Below are 20,537 nucleotides of genomic sequence, written 5' to 3'. Positions count from 1 at the left end.
CCGGACAGCACATCCCCCAGACATGAACTCCACCTGGACAACACGCCACCTAGACATGAACTACACCCGGACAGCACATCCCCCAGACATGAACTCCACCTGGACAGCACATCCCCCAGACATGAACTCCACCTGGACAACACGTCACCCAGACATGAACTACATCCGGACAGCACATCCCCCAGACATGAACTCCACCTGGACAGCACGCCACCCAGACATGAACTACATCCGGACAGCACGCCACCCAGACATGAACTACACCCGGACAGCACGCCACCCAGACATGAACTACATCCGGACAGCACGCCACCCAGACATGAACTCCACCTGGACAGCACGCCACCCAGACATGAACTCCACCTGGACAGCATGCCACCCAGACATGAACTCCACCTGGACAGCACGCCACCCAGACATGAACTACATCCGGACAGCACGCCACCCAGACATGAACTACATCCGGACTGCACGCCACCCAGACATGAACTCCACCTGGACAGAACATCACCCAGACATGAACTACATCCGGACAGCACGCCACCCAGACATGAACTCCACCTGGACAGCACGCCACCCAGACATGAACTACATCCGGACAGCACATCACCCAGACATGAACTCCACCTGGACAGCACATCCCCCAGACATGAACTCTACCTGGACAGCACGCCACCCAGACATGAACTACATCCGGACAGCACATCACCCAGACATGAACTACATCCGGACAGCACGTCACTCAGACATGAACTACATCTGGACAGCACATCACCCAGACATGAACTCCACCTGGACAGCACGTCACTCAGACATGAACTACATCCGGACAGCACATCCCCCAGACATGAACTCCACCTGGACAACACGTCACCCTGACATGAACTACATCCGGACAGCACATCACCCAGACATGAACTCCATCTGGACAGCACGCCACCCAGACATGAACTACACCCGGACAGCACGTCACCCAGACATGAACTACATTCGGACAGCACGTCACCCAGACATGAACTCCACCTGGACAGCATGTCACCCAGACATGAACTCCACCTGGACAGCACATCTCCCAGACATGAACTACACCCGGACAGCACGTCACCCAGACATGAACTACACCTGGACAGCATGTCACCCAGACATGAACTACATCCGGACAGCACATAACCCAGACATGAACTACACCTGGACAGCACATCACCCAGACATGAACTCCACCTGGACAGCACATCACCCAGACATGAACTCCACCTGGACAGCACATCACCCTGACATGAACTACATCCGGACAGCACATCACCCAGACATGAACTACATCCGGACAGCACATCCCCCAGACATGAACTCCACCTGGACAACACGTCACCCAGACATGAACTACATCCGGACAGCACACCACCCAGACATGAACTACATCCGGACAGCACATCACCCAGACATGAACTCCACCTGGACAGCACATCACCCAGTCATGAACTCCACCCAGACAGCACATCCCCCAGACATGAACACCTGGACAGCACATCACCCAGACATGAACTACACCTGGACAGCACATCACCCAGACATGAACTCCACCTGGACAGCACATCACCCAGACATGAACTCCACCTGGACAGCACATCACCCAGACATGAACTACATCCGGACAGCATATAACCCAGACATGAACTACATCCGGACAGCATATAACCCAGACATGAACTCCACCTGGACAGCACATCACCCAGACATGAACTCCACCTGGACAGCACGTCACCCAGACATGAACTACACCTGGACAGCACGTCACCCAGACATGAACTACATCCGGACAGCACATAACCCAGACATGAACTCCACCTGGACAGCACATCACCCAGACATGAACTCCACCTGGACAGCACATCACCCAGACATGAACTACACCTGGACAGCACGTCACCCAGACATGAACTACACCTGGACAGCACGTCACCCAGACATGAACTACATCCGGACAGCACATAACCCAGACATGAACTCCACCTGGACAGCACATCACCCAGACATGAACTCCACCTGGACAGCACATCACCCAGACATGAACTACACCTGGACAGCACGTCACCCAGACATGAACTACACCTGGACAGCACGTCACCCAGACATGAACTACATCCGGACAGCACATAACCCAGACATGAACTACACCTGGACAGCACATCACCCAGACATGAACTACACCTGGACAGCACGCCACCCAGACATGAACTACATCTGGACTGCACGCCACCCAGACATGAACTCCACCTGAACAGCACATCACCCAGACATGAACTCCACCTGGACAGCACGTCACTCAGACATGAATTACATCCGGACAGCACATCCCCCAGACATGAACTCCACCTGGACAGCACGTCACTCAGACATGAACTACATCCGGACAGCACATAACCCAGACATGAACTACACCTGGACAGCACATCACCCAGACATGAACTCCACCTGGACAGCACATCACCCAGACATGAACTCCACCTGGACAGCACATCTTCCAGACATGAACTACACCCGGACAGCACGTCACCCAGACATGAACTACACCCAGACAGCACATCACCCAGACATGAACTCCACCTGGACAGCACGTCACCCAGACATGAACTCCACCTGGACAGCACATCTTCCAGACATGAACTACACCCGGACAGCACGTCACCCAGACATGAACTACACCTGGACAGCACGTCACCCAGACATGAACTACATCCGGACAGCACATAACCCAGACATGAACTACATCCGGACAGCACATAACCCAGACATGAACTACACCTGGACAGCACATCACCCTGACATGAACTACATCCGGACAGCACATCACCCAGACATGAACTACATCCGGACAGCACATCCCCCAGACATGAACTCCACCTGGACAACACGTCACCCAGACATGAACTACATCCGGACAGCACATCACCCAGACATGAACTCCACCTGGACAGCACATCACCCAGACATGAACTACACGTGGACAGCACATCACCCAGACATGAACTCCACCTGGACAGCACATCACCCAGACATGAACTCCACCTGGACAGCATATCACCCAGACATGAACTACACCCGGACAGCACGTCCCCCAGACATGAACTACACCCGGACAGCACATCACACGAACATCACGTAACCTGAACCGCATGTCACACGGACAGCACATCCCCCAGACATGAACTCCACCTGGACAGCACATCCCCCAGACATGAACTCCACCTGGACAGCACATCCCCCAGACATGAACTCCACCTGGACAGCACATCCCCAAGACATGAACTCCACCTGGACAGCACATCCCCAAGACATGAACTCCACCTGGACAGCACATCACCCAGACCGAATGTCACGAACATCATGTAACCTGAACAGTACGTCACACGGACAGCATGTCACCTGGACAGCACGTCACCTGGACAGTACGTCACCTGGACAGCACATCACCCGGACAGCACATCACACAAACATCATGTAACCTGAACAGCACGTCACACAGACAGCATGTCACCTGGACAGCACGTCACCTGGACAGTACGTCACCTGGACAGCACATCACCCGGACAGCACATCACACATACATCATGTAACCTGAACAGCACGTCACACAGACAGCATGTCACCTGAACAGCACATCTCTCAGACATGAACTCAACCTGGACAGCACATCACCTGAACAGCACATCACCTGGACAGCACATCACTTGGATACATTTTGAACCTGGACTCCACGTCATCTGGACAGGGCATCAACCAGATACTGCATAATCCGGACATCACTTCAGCCAGACAGAGGATCAAATGGACGCGCACCGCCTCTAGACAATGCATCACCCAGTGACAAACAGGACCCAGACACTGCATCGCTTGGAATCATCACATAACCCGGACAGTACCTGAAGGCTCGGATGGTAGTCAGTCCTTCCACCGTCTCGGAGAAGTGTGCCAACAGGGGAAGCTGCGTACTGTCCTCCAGCTGCTGTAGATCCCTGGAGCCGCAGTAAGGACAACACATTAAAGGGGTTTTCCCACAAACAAAAGTGGATTTTTATCAATAGATCTTGGAATAATAACAATTTCCACAATTGGATGTTTACATAAAAAGTTCCTGTGCTGAAATAATCTTATAAATGTGCCCCTGCTGTATCTTGTGTAATGTCGGTGTCTTTTTAAATCAGATACATTTTTATAGAATTTTTCAACACACAACAAGAGACAATACCCATCCAACCCCCTCCGCCCTCCTTGTTCCGGACCACACAGCAATTAGCAAGTATCTCATTATGTAGAACAACATATCTACGCTGAATACGGCAATCTGTCCACTCATGGGCACATACACATTATGAAAGATAAGTCCCAAGTCTCCAAGTCCTTTAGTTTTCACCTGAAACAGGAAGGACATTATGGGAACAGATTTTAGATGCATCGCTCCAAGGACCTTAATCGGACATATCTCGCTCGACACAAGTAATAATATTACCCCGCACCTCCAAGTAAGGGCACAATGTCCAAGCCTTGGCGAATTCTCCAGTCCTCCCGTATTTTACAGAATGTGTGCAGGGATCTCCTCTTTTGATATACTCCTTCTTCCAGAAGTAGCAGAAGATTCATTGTTTCCATAAATTCCCTAAACGTAGGTGGTGCCCTGTCTATCCAGTGCGCTGCTATAATTTTCCTGGCTTGATATAACGTTCTTTTAAGTGCCAACCTTATGTTTGCATCTTCAGCAACCCTGTCCAGAAAACCCAAGACACAAACCAGAGGATGCGTAGGAATCACAACGCTAAACACCATAGTTATGTGGTCTATGACTTGGGTCCAGAAGTTCTGGATGGAACCACAAAACCAAAACATATGTAGCAAATCGGCCGGGCCCGAACCGCATCTGGGACACAAGTCCTCCTCTCTTACCCCAGGAATTTGGGAGTCCGGTACACCCGATGCAGCAGGTACTTCTGGGACAGCCTTTGTGCCGCACTAGTGGACAGCTGGGGATTCGAGGATAATATGTCATCCCACTGCTCATCATCAATTACCCCAACACCCTGCTCCCATTTCTCTTGAAGCTTCAACGGATGCTTATCTATAACCTGGGCAAGGAGTAGTGGATAAAATCTAGACATTTCACCAGCGACACAACCCTGGTTCCCAACCATAGAAAATAATAAATGATTATGGGTCCTATGCGGAGTAAGGGACTCCTGTTTATGCCATGTGTGTCTCAATTGAAGGTATTGAGAAAAGTACTTATGTGGTAGCTACTATCACATACCACCACTACCGGAGCTACCGCCTCACCACCACCGGAGCTACCGCCTCACCACCACCGGAGCTACCGCCTCACCACCACCAGAGCTACCGCCTCACCACCACCGGAGCTACCGCCTCACCACCACCGGAGCTACCGCCTCACCACCACCGGAGCTACCGCCTCACCACCACCGGAGCTACCGCCTCACCACCACCGGAGCTACCGCCTCACCAACACCGGAGCTACCGCCTCACCACCACCGGAGCTACCGCCTCACCACCACCGGAGCTACCGCCTCACCAACACCGGAGCTACCGCCTCACCACCACCGGAGCTACTGCCTCACCACCACCGGAGCTACCGCCTCACCACCACCGGAGCTACTGCCTCACCACCACCGGAGCTACCGCCTCACCACCACCGGAGCTACCGCCTCACCACCACCGGAGCTACCGCCTCACCACCACCGGAGCTACCGCCTCACCAACACCGGAGCTACCGCCTCACCACCACCGGAGCTACCGCCTCACCACCACCGGAGCTACCGCCTCACCACCACCGGAGCTACCGCCTCACCACCACCGGAGCTCCTGCAACCCCCAACCTACTGTCTTCATCACCACCATCCTGTAGAATGTAAGCCCGCGGGGGCAGGGTCCTCGCCCCTCTGTGTAAGTCTGTGATTAGTATGTAACCCCTTCTCATGTACAGCACCTTGGAACCAATGGTGCTATAGAAATAAATAATAATAATATCTAGAATTCATCTCTTAACTGCTGAAAACCTTTTAAGAAACCATCCAGCTGAAGCTGATCTATAAATACGATCCCCGCTGTCACCAGCGGCTAAAGCCCTCTACCTGAATATTTCCGGCAACTTTGGGTTTTGCCATATAGGAGTAACTGGAGGAAACCCATCAATATTAAGGAGTTGCTTAGTTTTTCCCCAGGATTTAATCATAAGGACTAGAGTAGGGAGCTTAGGCTACTTTCACACTAGCGTCTTGCACTGCACCTCGCTATGCGTCATTTTGTAGAAAAAACGCATCCTGCAAAAGTGCTTGCAGGATGCATTTTTTCTCTATTGACTTGCATTAGCGACGCAGTGCGACACATTGCCACATGTCGCAACCGTCGTGCGACGGTTGCGTCGTGTTGCGCCGGAAGGTCGCCACCAAAAACCGTTGCTTGTAACGTTTTTTGGTGCGTTGTGTCCGCCATTTCCGACCGCGCATGCGCAGCCAGAACTCTGCCCCCTCCTCCCCGCACCTCACAATGGGGCAGCGGATGCGTTGAAAAACAGCATCCGCTGCCCCCGTTGTGCGGCGCTTCCACAGTATGCGTTGGTACGTCTCCATGTCGCATAGCGATGTGCAGTGCACGATGCTAATGTGAAAGTAGCCTTAGTCTTATAACCTGCTTCCAAAAACGAGATCATTGGATTTCCACCCATATACCCCTGGACAATGGAGGCCGCAGAGCCCTGAAGCAGTTTAAGCTGTTGCAATTGTGAGGCTAGAACATACAGCCATGAGTTAGGGGCAGCCAATCCTCCCTCCTCCTTCCCCCTCTGTATTGTCGTATTTAACCCCTTAACGACCGCTGATACGCCTTTTAATGGCGGTAGTTAAGGGTACTTAAACCACAGTGCCATTAATTAATGGCGCTGTTGAAAATGTGTATAGCGCCCCCCAGAGTTGGATTTTCTCTGGGGTCTCAGCTGCCAGGGGTAACCAAGACCCCAGAGAACATGATTCGGGTTGGTTTTTACCGACCCCCGGGTTGCGATTGCCGTTATTATCCGTATAACAACGACCGCAAAAAAACAAAAAAAGCGCGATTTGCCAGTTAATTTCTCTGTCCTCTGATGTGATCGCACATCACAGGGGTGTGTTGGGGTTAGGGTTGGAGTTAGAATTGAGGGGTTTCCTCTATTTAGGCACATCAGCACCTGTGATCCCCCACTGTCCTGTCTGTATACTCTTCCCCTGCCCAGGAGATGTGGTGTGATCAGACCAGGTCCCTGTACGGGCAGACACAGCCATTACCCAGGACACAGCAGGGACACAATTATAAGATTATCTCAGCACAGGAACATTTTATTTAAACACATCCAAATGTGGAAGTTATTATTATTCCAAGATCTATTGATTAATTCCTTAACGACCACCGATACGCCTTTTAACAGCGGCAGATAACGGTATTTATGCCTCAGCGATGCTTTTTAACGGCGCTGAGAAATAAGTCCATAGCGCCCCCCTGGGTCGTAATTTCTGCAGGGTCTTGGCTACAGGGGGTACCTGAGACCCCAGAGAACATGATTCGGTTCAGTTTTTACCGACCCCAGTGTTGCAATCACCATTATTAACTGTAAAAAAAAAAGTCAGATTTCCCATTTAATTTCTCTTTCCTCTGATATGATCACACATCAGAGGAGAGAGAAATGAGGTTCCCCGATCCCTCCCCCGGTACCTCCGGAGTCCCTGCAACCCCCCGTGAAGTTGTCTGGGCTGTCAGCGTCTTCTTCCAGGAGAAAATGGTGGGCGCATGCGCAGTGCGCCCGCTGAGATCTACCGGCAGGGCACCTGGCAACAATAGGAAATTTTTCCTATTGGTTCATTTTGATCACTGTGATAAACCCTATCACAGTGATCAAAATAAAACATAGCAAATCAATCCCCCTTTATCACCCCCTTTTGTAAAAATAATAAAATAAAAAAATGTATTTATTTCCATTTTTCCATTAGGGTTAGAGTTGGGCTAAAGTTAGGGTTGTGGTTATGGTTGGGATTAGGGTTAGGGATGTGTTTGGGTTAGGATTGTGGTTTGGGTTATGGTTAGGGTTGGGATTAGGGTTGGGGGTGTGCCGGGGTTAGGGTTGTGATTAGGGTTATGGTTAGGGTTGGAATTAGGGTTAGGGGTGTGCTGGGGTTAGGGTTGTGATTAGGGTTATGGTTAAGGTTGGGATTAGGGTTAGGGGTGTGCTGGGGTTAGGGTTGTGATTAGGGTTAGGGTTGGGGTTAGGGTTGTAGTTAGAATGGGGGGGTTTCCAGTGTTTAGGTACATCAGGGGGTCTCCAAATGCGACATGACGCCACCATTGATTCCAGACAATTTTGCGTTCAAAAAGTCAAATGGTGCTCCCTCCCTTCTGAGCTCTGCCGTGCACCCAAACAGTGGCTTTCCCCCACATATGGGGTATGGGGTACTCAGGAGAAATTGCACAACAAATTTTGTGGTACATTTTCTCCTGATACACTTGTGAAAATAAAAAAAGTAAGTAAAAGTAACTTTTTTGTGTGAAAAAAGTAAAATGTTCATTTTTTCCTTCCACATTGCTTTAGTTCTTGTGAAGCACCTGAAGGGTTAATAAACTTCTTGAATGTGGTGTTGAGCACCTTGAGGGGTGCAGTTTTTAGAATGGTGTCACTTCAAATGTGAGGTGGTCCCTAAAAAATGGTTTTGTAAATTTTGATGGAAAAATGAGAAATTGCTGGTCAACTTTTAACCCTTATAAAGTCCTAAAAAAAAATGTTGTTTACAAAATTGTACTGATGTAAAGTAGACATGTGGGAAATGTTATTTATTAAATATTTTTGGTGACGTATCTCTGTGATTTAAGGGTACAAAAAATTAAAAGTTTTAAAATTGCAAAATTTTCAAAGTTTTTGCCAAATTTCTGCTTTTTTCATAAATAAACGCAAGTCATATCATAGAAATGTTATTACTAACATGAAGTACAATATGTCGCGAGAAAACAATGTCAGAATCGCCGGGATCCGTTGAAGCGTTCCAGAGTTATAACCTCATAAAGCGACAGTGGTCAGAATTGTAAAAATTGGCCTGGGCATTAGGTACAAAATTGGCTGTCACTAAGGGGTTAACATCAACTTTTGTTTGTGGGAAACCCCTTTAATAGGGGCGAGGTGAGGCGGCCATAGTGATCCCAACCCCTCATTCATGTAGCACTCGGCTCTAGGCCTTCCCTTCATGTTCCATGGACAAGACTATCGTTTCTATAATGCAAGAATATTCTATCCTCGCAACACGGCGGCTGGGATAGGTGTGGACCTAAACGGTGCAATGTTCTGCAGAGAGGACAGCTGGCGCTGCTGACTGTGCCGGAGGAAAATGTCGGCCCCTTCCTACCACACAGCGGGGTGGGGGGGTTATTAATACGCAGTTCCAGAACAACAAGATCAGGGAATCAGGTTCCAATGTAATAACGGAAATCCACGACAGTGGAGAGTCTTTACATTCCATGGTCTAACCTCAGTGTGTCCCCAATATCCTGAGGATTAACCACACACACCCGCATCACCTCGCCCACCACAAAAGGGCGATGTACAGGAGAGATGAGATGGTGCAGAAGGTAACACATCGCTCTCATCACAGCCAGCACTGCAGAGGTCAACCCCTTCTATAAGGATGTGCCGCCCCTCATGCCCTGTTATACACACATGACCCGTTACCTGGCAGCCACGCGGAAATGCTTCTGAATAAAGTAGCAGGTGATCACCAGAGGGACCAGGGAGATGAGGAAGATTGGGGTGACGTAGGAGATGACGGCCAGCGCCGACACACACAGCAGGGTGGAGCGGCTCAGACATTCAAGGGTGGCTGGGATATGCTGCCGAGGAACAGGAGACAGTAAAAGGGAATATCAAGTATCATCAACCAGGACCCTCTCAAGACTGCGGCGGAGTGCTCTGCTCACACTTCATGTGGAGGGGACTCATTATGTGAGCGCAAACTTAACTTCTCACCCCGCAGCGTAAACATTCCACCAAGCAGTGCAAACCTCCAACCAAGCACCGCAGACCTTCCACCAAGTAGCGCAAACCTCCCGCTAAGCAGCGCAAACCTCCCGTCAAGCAGCACAAACCTCCAACCAAGCACCACAGACCTTCCACCAAGTAGGGCAAACCTCCCGCTAAGCAGCGCAAACCTCCCGCCAAGCAGCACTAATCTACCAAGCACCACAGACCATCCGCCAAGTAGGGCAAACCTCCAGCTAAGCAGCACAAACCTCCAACCAACCATCACAGACCTTCCACCAAGTAGGGCAAACCTCCCGCTAAGCAGCGCAAACCTCCAACCAACCACCACAGACCTTCCACCAAGTAGGGCAAACCTCCCGCTAAGCAGCGCAAACCTCCCGCCAAGCAGCACAAACCTCCAACCAAGCACCACAGACCATCCGCCAAGTAGGGCAAACCTCCAGCTAAGCAGCACAAACCTCCAACCAAGCACCACAGACCTTCCACCAAGTAGGGCAAACCTCCCGCTAAGCAGCGCAAACCTCCCGCCAAGCAGCACAAATCTACCAAGCACCACAGACCATCCGCCAAGTAGGGCAAACCTCCCGCCAAGCAGCACAAACCTCCAACCAAGCAGAACGACCTTCCGCCAAGCAGAATGACCTTCCGCCAAGCAGTGCAGACCTACTGCTCTGCAGTGTAAACCTCCCATTTTGCCAACAGAGCAAACCTACTGCTCTGCCGTGTAAAGCTTCTGACCCGCAGCGCAAACTTCCTGCCCCGCAGTGCAAAACTCCCACTCTACAGCGTTAATTTTCCACCCTGCAGCTTAAACCTCTCACCCCACGGTGTAAACCTCCCACCCCAGAGCATAAACCTCCCGTCCACAGCATAAACCTCCTACCACACAGCGTAAACCTCTCGCCCTGCCGCGTAAATCTCCCATCTTGCAGAAAAAACCTCCTACCACACAGCGTAAACCTCCCGCCCCGCAGCGTAAACCCACTACACATCAGAAACCTCCCTTGCCACAGCGTAAACCTCCCGTCCTGCAGCATAAATCTCCCATCTTGCAGCACAAACCTCCCGCCAAGCAGTGCAGACCTACTGCTCTGCAGTGTAAACCTCCCATTTTGCCAACAGAGCAAACCTACTGCTCTGCCGTGTAAAGCTCCTGACCCGCAGCGCAAACTTCCCGCCCCGCAGTGCAAAACTCCCACTCTACAGCGTTAATTTTCCACCCTGCAGCTTAAACCTCTCACCCCACGGTGTAAACCTCCCACCCCAGAGCATAAACCTCCCGTCCACAGCATAAACCTCCTACCACACAGCGTAAACCTATCGCCCTGCCGCGTAAATCTCCCATCTTGCAGAAAAAACCTCCTACCACACAGCGTAAACCTCCCGCCCCGCAGCATAAACCTCGTAACACACAACGTAAACCTCATGCCCCACAGTGTAAATCTCCCATCTTGCAGCATAAACCTCCCGCCCCACAGTGCAAATCTTCCACACCACAGCGTGAATCTTCCACCCTGCAGCGTAAACCTCTCACGCAACTTCATAAATCTCCCAACCCACAGAGTAAACCTCCTACCACACAGCGTAGACCTCCCACCCCACAGAGTAAACCTTCTGCCCCACAGCATAAACCTCCTACCACACAGCATAAACCTTCTGCCCTGCAGCATAAACCTCCCACCCCACAGAGCAAACCTCCCTCCCTACAGTATAAATCTTCCACCCTGCAGCGTAAACCTCTCACCCCACAGCGTAAACCTCCTGCCACACAGCGTAAATCTTCCACCCCACAACGTAAACCTCTCATCTTCACAGCGTAAACCTCCCGCCCCGCAGCATAAACCTCCTACCACGCAGCGTAAATCTCATGCCCTGCATTGTAAATCTCCCACCTTTCAGCATAAACCTCCTACCACACAGCGTAAACCTCCTGCCCCGCAGGGCAAACCTCCTGCCCTGCAGCATAAACCTCCTACCCCACAGTGTAAACCTCCTACCACACAGCATAAACCTCAGACACCACAGCGTAAACCTCATGCCCTGCATTGTAAATGTCCCACCTTTCAGCATAAACCTCCTACGACACAGCGTAAACCTCCCGCACCACAGAGCAAACCTCCCTCCCTACAGCGTAAATCTTCCACCCCGCAACGTAAACCTCTCATCTTCACAGCGTAAACCTCCCGCCCCGCAGCATAAACCTCCCACCCCACAGCGTAAACCTCCTGTGCCACAGTGTAAACCTCCCACCCCACAGAATAAATCTCCTACAACACAGCGTAAACCTCCCATCCCGCAGAGTAAATCCCCTGCCTTGCAACGTAAACCTCCCTCCCACAGTGTAAATCTTCTACCCCACAGCATAAACCACCCGCCCCACAGCGTAAACCTCCACCTCGCAGCGTAAACCTCCACCTCGCAGCGTAAACCTCCACCTCGCAGCGTAAACCTCCCAGGCAGCAGTCTTAACCTCTCGCCACTCAGTGTGAGCCTCGGGCCTTGGGCCTACTCCCGAGTCTGGGCTGCCTCACAGATAAGGAGATAGTCAGACCCCCTCCTTCATGTCCAACCATGCCACTGTCCACCATACCTGATCAATGGTGTTGAAGTCTGCAGAGAATCGGTTCAGGATGCTTCCCAGAGGTGTTGTCTCAAAAAACCTGTGGAGGAACCCAGAAAATTCAGGTCAGCAGTGAAGATCAGCAGCGTTAGCCCTCTTGTGGTCCCCTCTATTTGTGCGCTCCTCTTCCCCTCATGCTGCACCTCATGGGCGCCAGGATGATGGCATTTAGGAGACTGTTGTGCAGCTTCTTGGCAACACGCAGACCAGTCCATTCCACAGCGATGGAGGTCGCAAGGCACATGATGATGGCGAGGCAGGACAGGACGCTGAACACCATGGAGTATGGAGAGTGGTCAAAGCTGCAGATCTGGGGAGAGAATGGGGGTCAAGATCCTGATAGATTGTACCAGCATTAACTGCAGAATCAAACCACAAGCTCACCACAAGCGAGTCACAGTCATGATGCGTCAATTATTAGGGTTTACCTGCCCGGTGCAGCCTGCGGATGAGGTGTTGGAGATCGCGTCTGATGTCCACTTCGCCAGCCAGAAATCAATGGCGACCAAGAGCGAATGCTTGAGGAGCTGAGAGAAGACGAGGATTGGGAGGAGCAGGATTCCTGCAGAGCTCAGATATTTCCCGCAAGCTCGCCACGGCATCTTCGCCCGCTGGTGCAGAACCGAGGAAAGGTTGTCATCATCATCATCACTCTCCGAAATCTCTTCTGTGGGGGCAACATGACAGGAGAGGAGAACCTCCCTGCATTAAGAAACTGAGGATAGGATTCAGAGAGCAGACGAGAGACCCCCGGACTCAGGGAACAGACGAGAGACCCCCAAACTCAGGGAGCAGACGAGAGACCCCCAAACTCAGGGAGCAGATGCGAGAACCCCGTACTCAGGGAGCAGATGAGAGAACCCCGGACTCAGGGAGCAGACGAGAGACCCACGGACTCAGGGAGCAGATGAGAGAACGCCGGAATCAGGGAGCAGACGAGAGACCCCGGACTCAGGGAGCAGATGAGAGACCCCCAAACTCATGGAGCAGACGAGAGACCCCCAAACTCAGGAAGCAGATGAGAGAACCCCGGATTCAGGAAGCAGATGAGAGAACCCCGGACTCAGGGAGCAGATGAGAGAACCCCGGAATCAGGGAGCAGATGAGAGAACCCCGGACTCAGGGAGCAGACGAGAGACCCCCGGACTCAGGAAGGAGATGAGAGAACCCCTGACTCAGGGAGCAGACGACAGACCCCCGGACTCAGGGAGCAGACGAGAGACCCCGGATTCAGGGAGCAGATGAGAGAACCCCGGACTCAGGGAGCAGACGAGAGAACCCCGGACTCAGGAAGAAGACGAGAGACCCCGGACTCAGGGAGCAGATGAGAGAACCCCCGGACTCAGGGAGCAGACGAGAGAACCACGGACTCAGGGAGCAAACGAGAGACCCCGGACTCAGGGAGCAGACGAGAGACCCCGGACTCAGGGAGCAGACGAGAGACCCCCAAACTCATGGAGCAGACGAGAGACCCCCAAACTCAGGGAGCAGATGAGAGAACCCTGGATTCAGGAAGCAGATGAGAGAACCACGGACTCAGGGAGCAAACGAGAGACCCCGGAATCAGGGAGCAGACGAGAGACCCCGGACTCAGGGAGCAGACGAGAGACCCCCAAACTCATGGAGCAGACGAGAGACCCCCAAACTCAGGGAGCAAATGAGAGAACCCCGGATTCAGGAAACAGATGAGAGAACCCCGGACTCAGGGAGCAGACAAGAGACCCCGGAATCAGGGAGCAGATGAGAACCCCGGACTCAGGGAGCAGACGAGAGACCCCCGGACTCAGGGAGCAGATGAGAGAACCCCTGACTCAGGGAGCAGACGACAGACCCCCGGACTCAGGGAGCAGACGAGAGACCCCGGATTCAGGGAGCAGATGAGAGAACCCCGGACTCAGGGAGCAGATGAGAGAACCACGGACTCAGGGAGCAGACGAGAGACCCCGGACTCAGGGAGCAGATGAGAGAACCCCGGACTCAGGAAGCAGACGAGAGACCCCGAACTCAGGGAGCAGATGAGAGAACCCCGGACTCAGGGAGCAGACGAGATAACCACGGATTCAGGGAGCAGACGAGAGACCCCCGGACTCAGGGAGCAGATGAGAGAACCCCCGGACTCAGGGAGCAGACGAGAGAACCACGGACTCAGGGAGCAAACGAGAGACCCCGGACTCAGGGAGCAGACGAGAGACCCCGGACTTAGGGAGCAGACGAGAGACCCCGGACTCAGGGAGCAGATGAGAGAACCCCGGACTCAGGGAGCAGATGAGAGAACCCTGGACTCAGGGAGCAGACAAGAGATCCCCTGACTCAGGGAGTAGAAGAGAGACCCCGGACTCAGGGAGCAGATGAGAGAACCCCGGACTCAGGGAGCAGACGACAGACCCCCGGACTCAGGGAGCAGACGAGAGACCCCGGACTCAGGGAGCAGATGAGAGAATCCCGGACTCAGGGGGCAGACGAGAGAACCACGGACTCAGGGAGAAGACGAGAGACCCCGGACTCAGGGAGCAGATGAGAGAACCCCGGACTCGGAGCAGAAGAGAGACCCCCGGACTCAGGGAGCAGATGAGAGAACCCCCGGACTCAGGGAGCAGATGAGAGAACCACGGACTCAGGGAGCAAACGAGAGACCCCGGACTCAGGGAGCAGACGAGAGAACCACGGACTCAGGGAGCAAACGAGAGACCCCGGACTCAGGGAGCAGACGAGAGACCCCGGACTCAGGGAGCAGACGAGAGACCCCCGGACTCAGGGAGCAGACGAGAGACCCCCGGACTCAGGGAGCAGACGAGAGACCCCGGACTCAGGGAGCAGATGAGAGAACCCCAGACTCAGGGAGCAGATGAGAGAACCCCAGACTCAGGGAGCAGACGAGAGATCCCCTGACTCAAGGAGCAGATGAGAGAACCCCGGACTCAGAGCAGATGAGAGAACCCCGGACTCAGGGAGCAGAGGAGAGAACCCCGGACTCAGGGAGCAGAGGAGAGAACCCTGGACTCAGGGAGCAGAGGAGAGAACCCTGGACTCAGGGAGCAGAGGAGAGAACCCCTGACTCAGGGAGTAGACGAGAGACCCCGGACTCAGGGAGCAGATGAGAGAACCCCGGACTCAGGGAGCAGACGACAGACCCCCGGACTCAGGGAGCAGACGAGAGACCCCGGACTCAGGGAGCAGATGAGAGAATCCCGGACTCAGGGAGCAGACGAGAGAACCACGGACTCAGGGAGAAGACGAGAGACCCCGGACTCAGGGAGCAGATGAGAGAACCCCGGACTCAGGAAGCAGACGAGAGACTCCGGACTCAGGGAGCAGATGAGAGAACCCCGGACTCAGGGAGCAGAAGAGAGACCCCCAGACTCAGGGAGCAGATGAGAGAACCCCCGGACTCAGGGAGCAGATGAGAGAACCACGGACTCAGGGAGCAAATGAGAGAACCCCGGACTCAGGGAGCAGACGAGAGACCCCGGACTCAGGGAGCAGACGAGAGACCCACGGACTCAGGGAGCAGACGAGAGACCCACGGACTCAGGGAGCAGATGAGAGAACCCCGGACTCAGGGAGCAAAGGAGAGACCCCCGGACTCAGGGAGCAGACGAGAGACCCCGGACTCAGGGAGCAGATGAGAGAACCCCGGACTCAGGGAGCAGACGAGAGACCCCGGACTCAGGGAGCAGATGAGAGAACCCCGGACTCAGGGAGCAGATGAGAGAACCCCGGACTCAGGGAGCAGAGGAGAGAACCCCGGACTCAGGGAGCAGAGGAGAGAACCCCGGACTCAGGGTGCAGATGAGAGAATCCCGGACTCAAGGAGCAGACGAGAGTTCTCTGGACTCAGGGAGCAGATGAGAGAACCCCGGACTCAGGTAGCAGATGAGAGACCCCCAGACTCAGGGAGCAGATGAGAGAACCCCAGACTCAGGGAGCAGATGAGAGAACCCTGGACTCAGGGAGCAGATGAGAGAACCCTGGACTCAGGGAGCAGATGACAGAACACTGGACTCAGGGAGCAGAGGAGAGAACCCCGGACTCAGGGAGCAGAGGAGAACCCCGGACTCAGGTAGCAGATGAGAGAACCCCGGACTCAGGTAGCAGATGAGAGAACCCCGGACTCAGGGAGCAGATGAGAGAACCCCGGACTCAGGGAGCAGATGAGAGAACCCTGCACTCAGGGAGCAGAGGAGAGAACCCCGGACTCAGGGAGCAGATGAGAGAACCCTGGACTCAGGGAGCAGATGACAGAACACTGGACTCAGGGAGCAGAGGAGAGCACCCCGGACTCAGGGAGCTGAGGAGAGAACCCCGGACTCAGGGAGCAGATGAGAGAACCCCAGACTTAGGGAGCAGATGAGAGAACCCCGGACTCAGGGAGCAGACGAGAGAACCCGGACTCAGGGAGCAGATGAGAGAACCCCGGACTCAGGCAGCAGACGAGAGATCACCTGACTCAAGGAGCAGACGAGAGATCCCCGGACTCAGGGAGCAGATGAGAGAACCCCGGACTCAGGGAGCAGATGAGAGAACCCTGGACTCAGGGAGCAGATGAGAAAACCCCGGACTCAGGTAGCAGACGAGAGACCCTGGACTCAGGGAGCAGATGAGAGAACCCCGGACTCAGGGAACAGATGAGAGAACCCCTGACTCAGGGAGCAGATGAGAGAACCCTAGACTCAGGGAGCAGATGAGAGAACCCCGGACTCAGGGAGCAGACGAGAGAACCCCGGACTCAGGGAGCAGATGAGAGAACCCCGGACTCAGGGAGCAGACGAGAGATCACCTGACTCTAGGAGCAGACGAGAGATCCCCGGACTCAGGGAGCAGATGAGAGAACCCCGGACTCAGGGAGCAGACGAGAGACCCCGAACTCAGGGAGCAGATGAGAGAACCCCGGACTCAGGGAGCAGATGAGAGAACCCTGGACTCAGGGAGCAGATGAGAGAACCCCGGACTCAGGTAGCAGACGAGAGACCCCGGACTCAGGGAGCAGATGAGAGAACCCCGGACTCAGGGAGCAGATGAGAGAACCCCGGACTCAGGGAGCAGATGAGAGAACCCTGGACTCAGGGAGCAGATGAGAGAACCCTGGACTCAGGGAGCAAATGACAGAACACTGGACTCAGGGAGCAGAGGAGAGAACCCCGGACTCAGGGAGCAGAGGAGAGAATCCCAGACTCAGGGAGCAGATGAGAGAACCCCGGACTCAGGTAGCAGACGAGAGACCCCGGACTCAGGGAGCAGATGAGAGAACCCCGGACTCAGGGAGCAGATGAGAGAACCCCGGACTCAGGGAGCAGATGAGAGAACCCCGGACTCAGGGTGCAGATGAGAGAACCCCGGACTCAGGGAGCAGAGGAGAGATCCCCGGACTCAGGGAGCAGATGAGAGAACCCAGGACTCAGGGAGTAGACGAGAGACCCCGGACTCAGGGAGCAGATGAGAGAACCCCGGACTCAGGGAGCAGACGAGAGACCCCCGGACTCAGGGAGCAGACGAGAGAACCCCAGACTCAGGGAGCAGACGAGAGACCCCGGACTCAGGGAGCAGATGAGAGACCCCAGACTCAGGGAGCAGATGAGAGAACCCCGGACTCAGGGTGCAGATGAGAGAACCCCGCACTCAGGGAGCAGATGAGAGATCCCCGGATTCAGGGAGCAAAGGAGAGAACCCTGGTGTCAGTATTCCGGGTTTTCTAAGTTACCTTGTGAATGATTTTGCCCTTTGTTAAGATGGAGTTTGCTGTTCGCCCTACTTCCTGTTCGTTTGTTTAAAACCCGGGTCAGGTGTCTGCCTCTTTGCTGGAGTATTCTGATTCTGTTCTCCTTCAGTTCAGCTGCTGTTTCTGAGTGTGTTTCTACCTTTTGCTCTGGACATCTCCTGCATTTGTAAGCTACACTCTCTAGGTTTTCATTAGTCTGCTGACTTGGAACTTAACCCTCGGTTCACTCCTTCTGGTAAGAACTGTGTTTTTGGAACTTTATTTCGGGACTTGCTTCGGGACTGTGTGTTGCTACTTAATCCTTTATTTACTCCCCCCGGTGGGAGCTGTTGGTAACAACACCAGTATAAATACTTTAACCCTAGAATGCGTGACCATAGAAATCTACACTATTACGTACCTGGGGCCTTTGAGGCCTGTTTTCAAATAACATGGAATAACTCAAAAAAAATTTTTTTTTCAAAGTTATTTGAAAGTAAGCATGCATTCCCACTAGCTCTGGGGTCCGCCTGGATGGGATTTCGTAATGGATCTGACCTCCTGGTGACCCCGGCTAAGGCTGGTAGAACGCGTACCTGGGGCCTCGCAGGCCTGTCAGGTTACTTTTTTATTATTTTCTGTAAAACTACTTTAGTTACAATTTTGAAACTCTAGATATTCCTCAGCTATATAGTTGTTAGTAATTTCCAGTTGTTCGTATATTTTTATGTTATAGGCATTTCGTATAGCAACGCTTTTTTTGTGACTACCCCATATTCACGTACCTGGGGCCTTTTAGGCCTGTGTGCAAATAACATGGAATAACTCAAATAAAAATACTTTTCAAAGTTTATTTTAAATTTGCAAAGTAAGGATGCATTCCCACTAGCGCTGGGGTCCACCAGGAGGGGATCCGTAATGGATCTGACCTCCTGGTGACCTCAGCTAAGGCTGGTGGAATCCCGGCATTCCATCAGCCTTAGCTGGAGTTACCAGGAGGTCAGATCCATTATGGATCCCATTCTGGTGAACCCCAGCGCTACTTGGAACATAGCCTAAGATGTGTATAATTCCAAAAAAAAATTATGGACATAAAACAACAAAAATGTAACTAAACGGGCACGCCCAATATATTCACTCAGTACAATTTTTTATGATGGATACATTTTTTTCTTATAAAAAGTTTTTACATAAAGTCTGTAGCAAACTTGGTACAGGAATATTTATTTTCCACTTTACATATTCCCCTGACAATTCTTGCATATTATTTTTTCTTCAGAATGTTCCCTGCATACATTTTGTCCGCAAGTAGAACAGAAACGCTCCGATTTTCTTTCTTTCTTTGCTGGACAAATATAGCAGCGCTTTCTTTTTTTTTCTCTTTGCTCTGGCTGTTCCTGAAAGCATATTCCACATCGGATCATTGCCTCTGTAATTTGCCTTGATAAGCATTTTGTGCTGCTTCTCTCTAGCATAGTAGGCATCAAAAGTTCATAACAAAGTTCTGTCAAAAATATACGTCTCTTGTCCTTCCTGTTGGCATGGAATTCTGGATTAGTTTGACAATAAACAATATAGCTATTGAGGGATGACACATCAAGGATATTGGAAAAAAGGGCAACAGGCCAACGTTTAGTCTGCCTTTTACACGAATATTCAGTAATCATTTCTTCGTCCATCTTGTCGACACCTCCTTTTGTCTTATTATAATGAAGTATAATTTCAGGTCATTGGTGTCAATACTTTCATCGTGATGCATTGTGCTCAGTAATATCACAGATTTTTCTTTCTTGGCTTTATAGGACACCATTGTTGCCTCATTGCAGAAACCGAATACACTCTCGTAGATTGGCCGCTGTGCATTGTGCTTCATTATTGGTGGAATTTCGCGGCGGTTTGGTCTCATTGTACCAACAAGTGTTAGTTGTTTCTGAAGCAAAAAATTGGCCAGTTCTAAATTAGTAAAATAATTATCCATAATGATATTTTTTCCAGAATGGAAAATTGGTAAAGCTAGTGTTTTCACTATGTTGGAACATAGATCTTTCTGGACTGGAGCGTCAGCTTCTTTTCCACAGTAAATCATGCCATTCATCCCATAATAAGTTGCTGAATCGCACATCCAGAAAATTTTTATGCCGTATTTAGCTGGCTTACTGGGCATA

The 20,537-nt window shown here is 52.3% G+C and overlaps 1 protein-coding gene across 4 annotated transcripts in view; it reads right to left on the bottom strand.

The window, feature by feature from the left end:
- ABCC8 (ATP binding cassette subfamily C member 8) overlaps window positions 1–20,537 on the bottom strand; it is a 458,344-nt gene that overhangs the window by 91,467 nt on the left and 346,340 nt on the right. For all 4 annotated transcript variants that reach the window (XR_013220972.1, XR_013220971.1, XR_013220970.1 and 1 more), the window contains exons 25-29: window positions 13,106–13,344; window positions 12,821–12,987; window positions 12,648–12,717; window positions 9,749–9,906; window positions 3,921–4,013 (exon numbers count right to left, since the gene is read on the bottom strand). Coding sequence is in view for 1 of the 4 variants with exons in the window: in XM_077281846.1 (XP_077137961.1) it covers window positions 3,921–4,013; window positions 9,749–9,906; window positions 12,648–12,717; window positions 12,821–12,987; window positions 13,106–13,344 (727 nt within the window). In the remaining 3 variants the exon portion in view is untranslated. The remainder of the gene's footprint in view (window positions 1–3,920; window positions 4,014–9,748; window positions 9,907–12,647; window positions 12,718–12,820; window positions 12,988–13,105; window positions 13,345–20,537) is intronic.

This window comes from Ranitomeya variabilis, chromosome 2 (genome assembly GCF_051348905.1).
Source record: "Ranitomeya variabilis isolate aRanVar5 chromosome 2, aRanVar5.hap1, whole genome shotgun sequence".
Taxonomy (NCBI): Eukaryota; Metazoa; Chordata; class Amphibia; order Anura; family Dendrobatidae; genus Ranitomeya; species Ranitomeya variabilis.
Note: the sequence above shows the minus strand (reverse complement) of the source record. Positions and strands in the feature narration are given on the sequence as shown.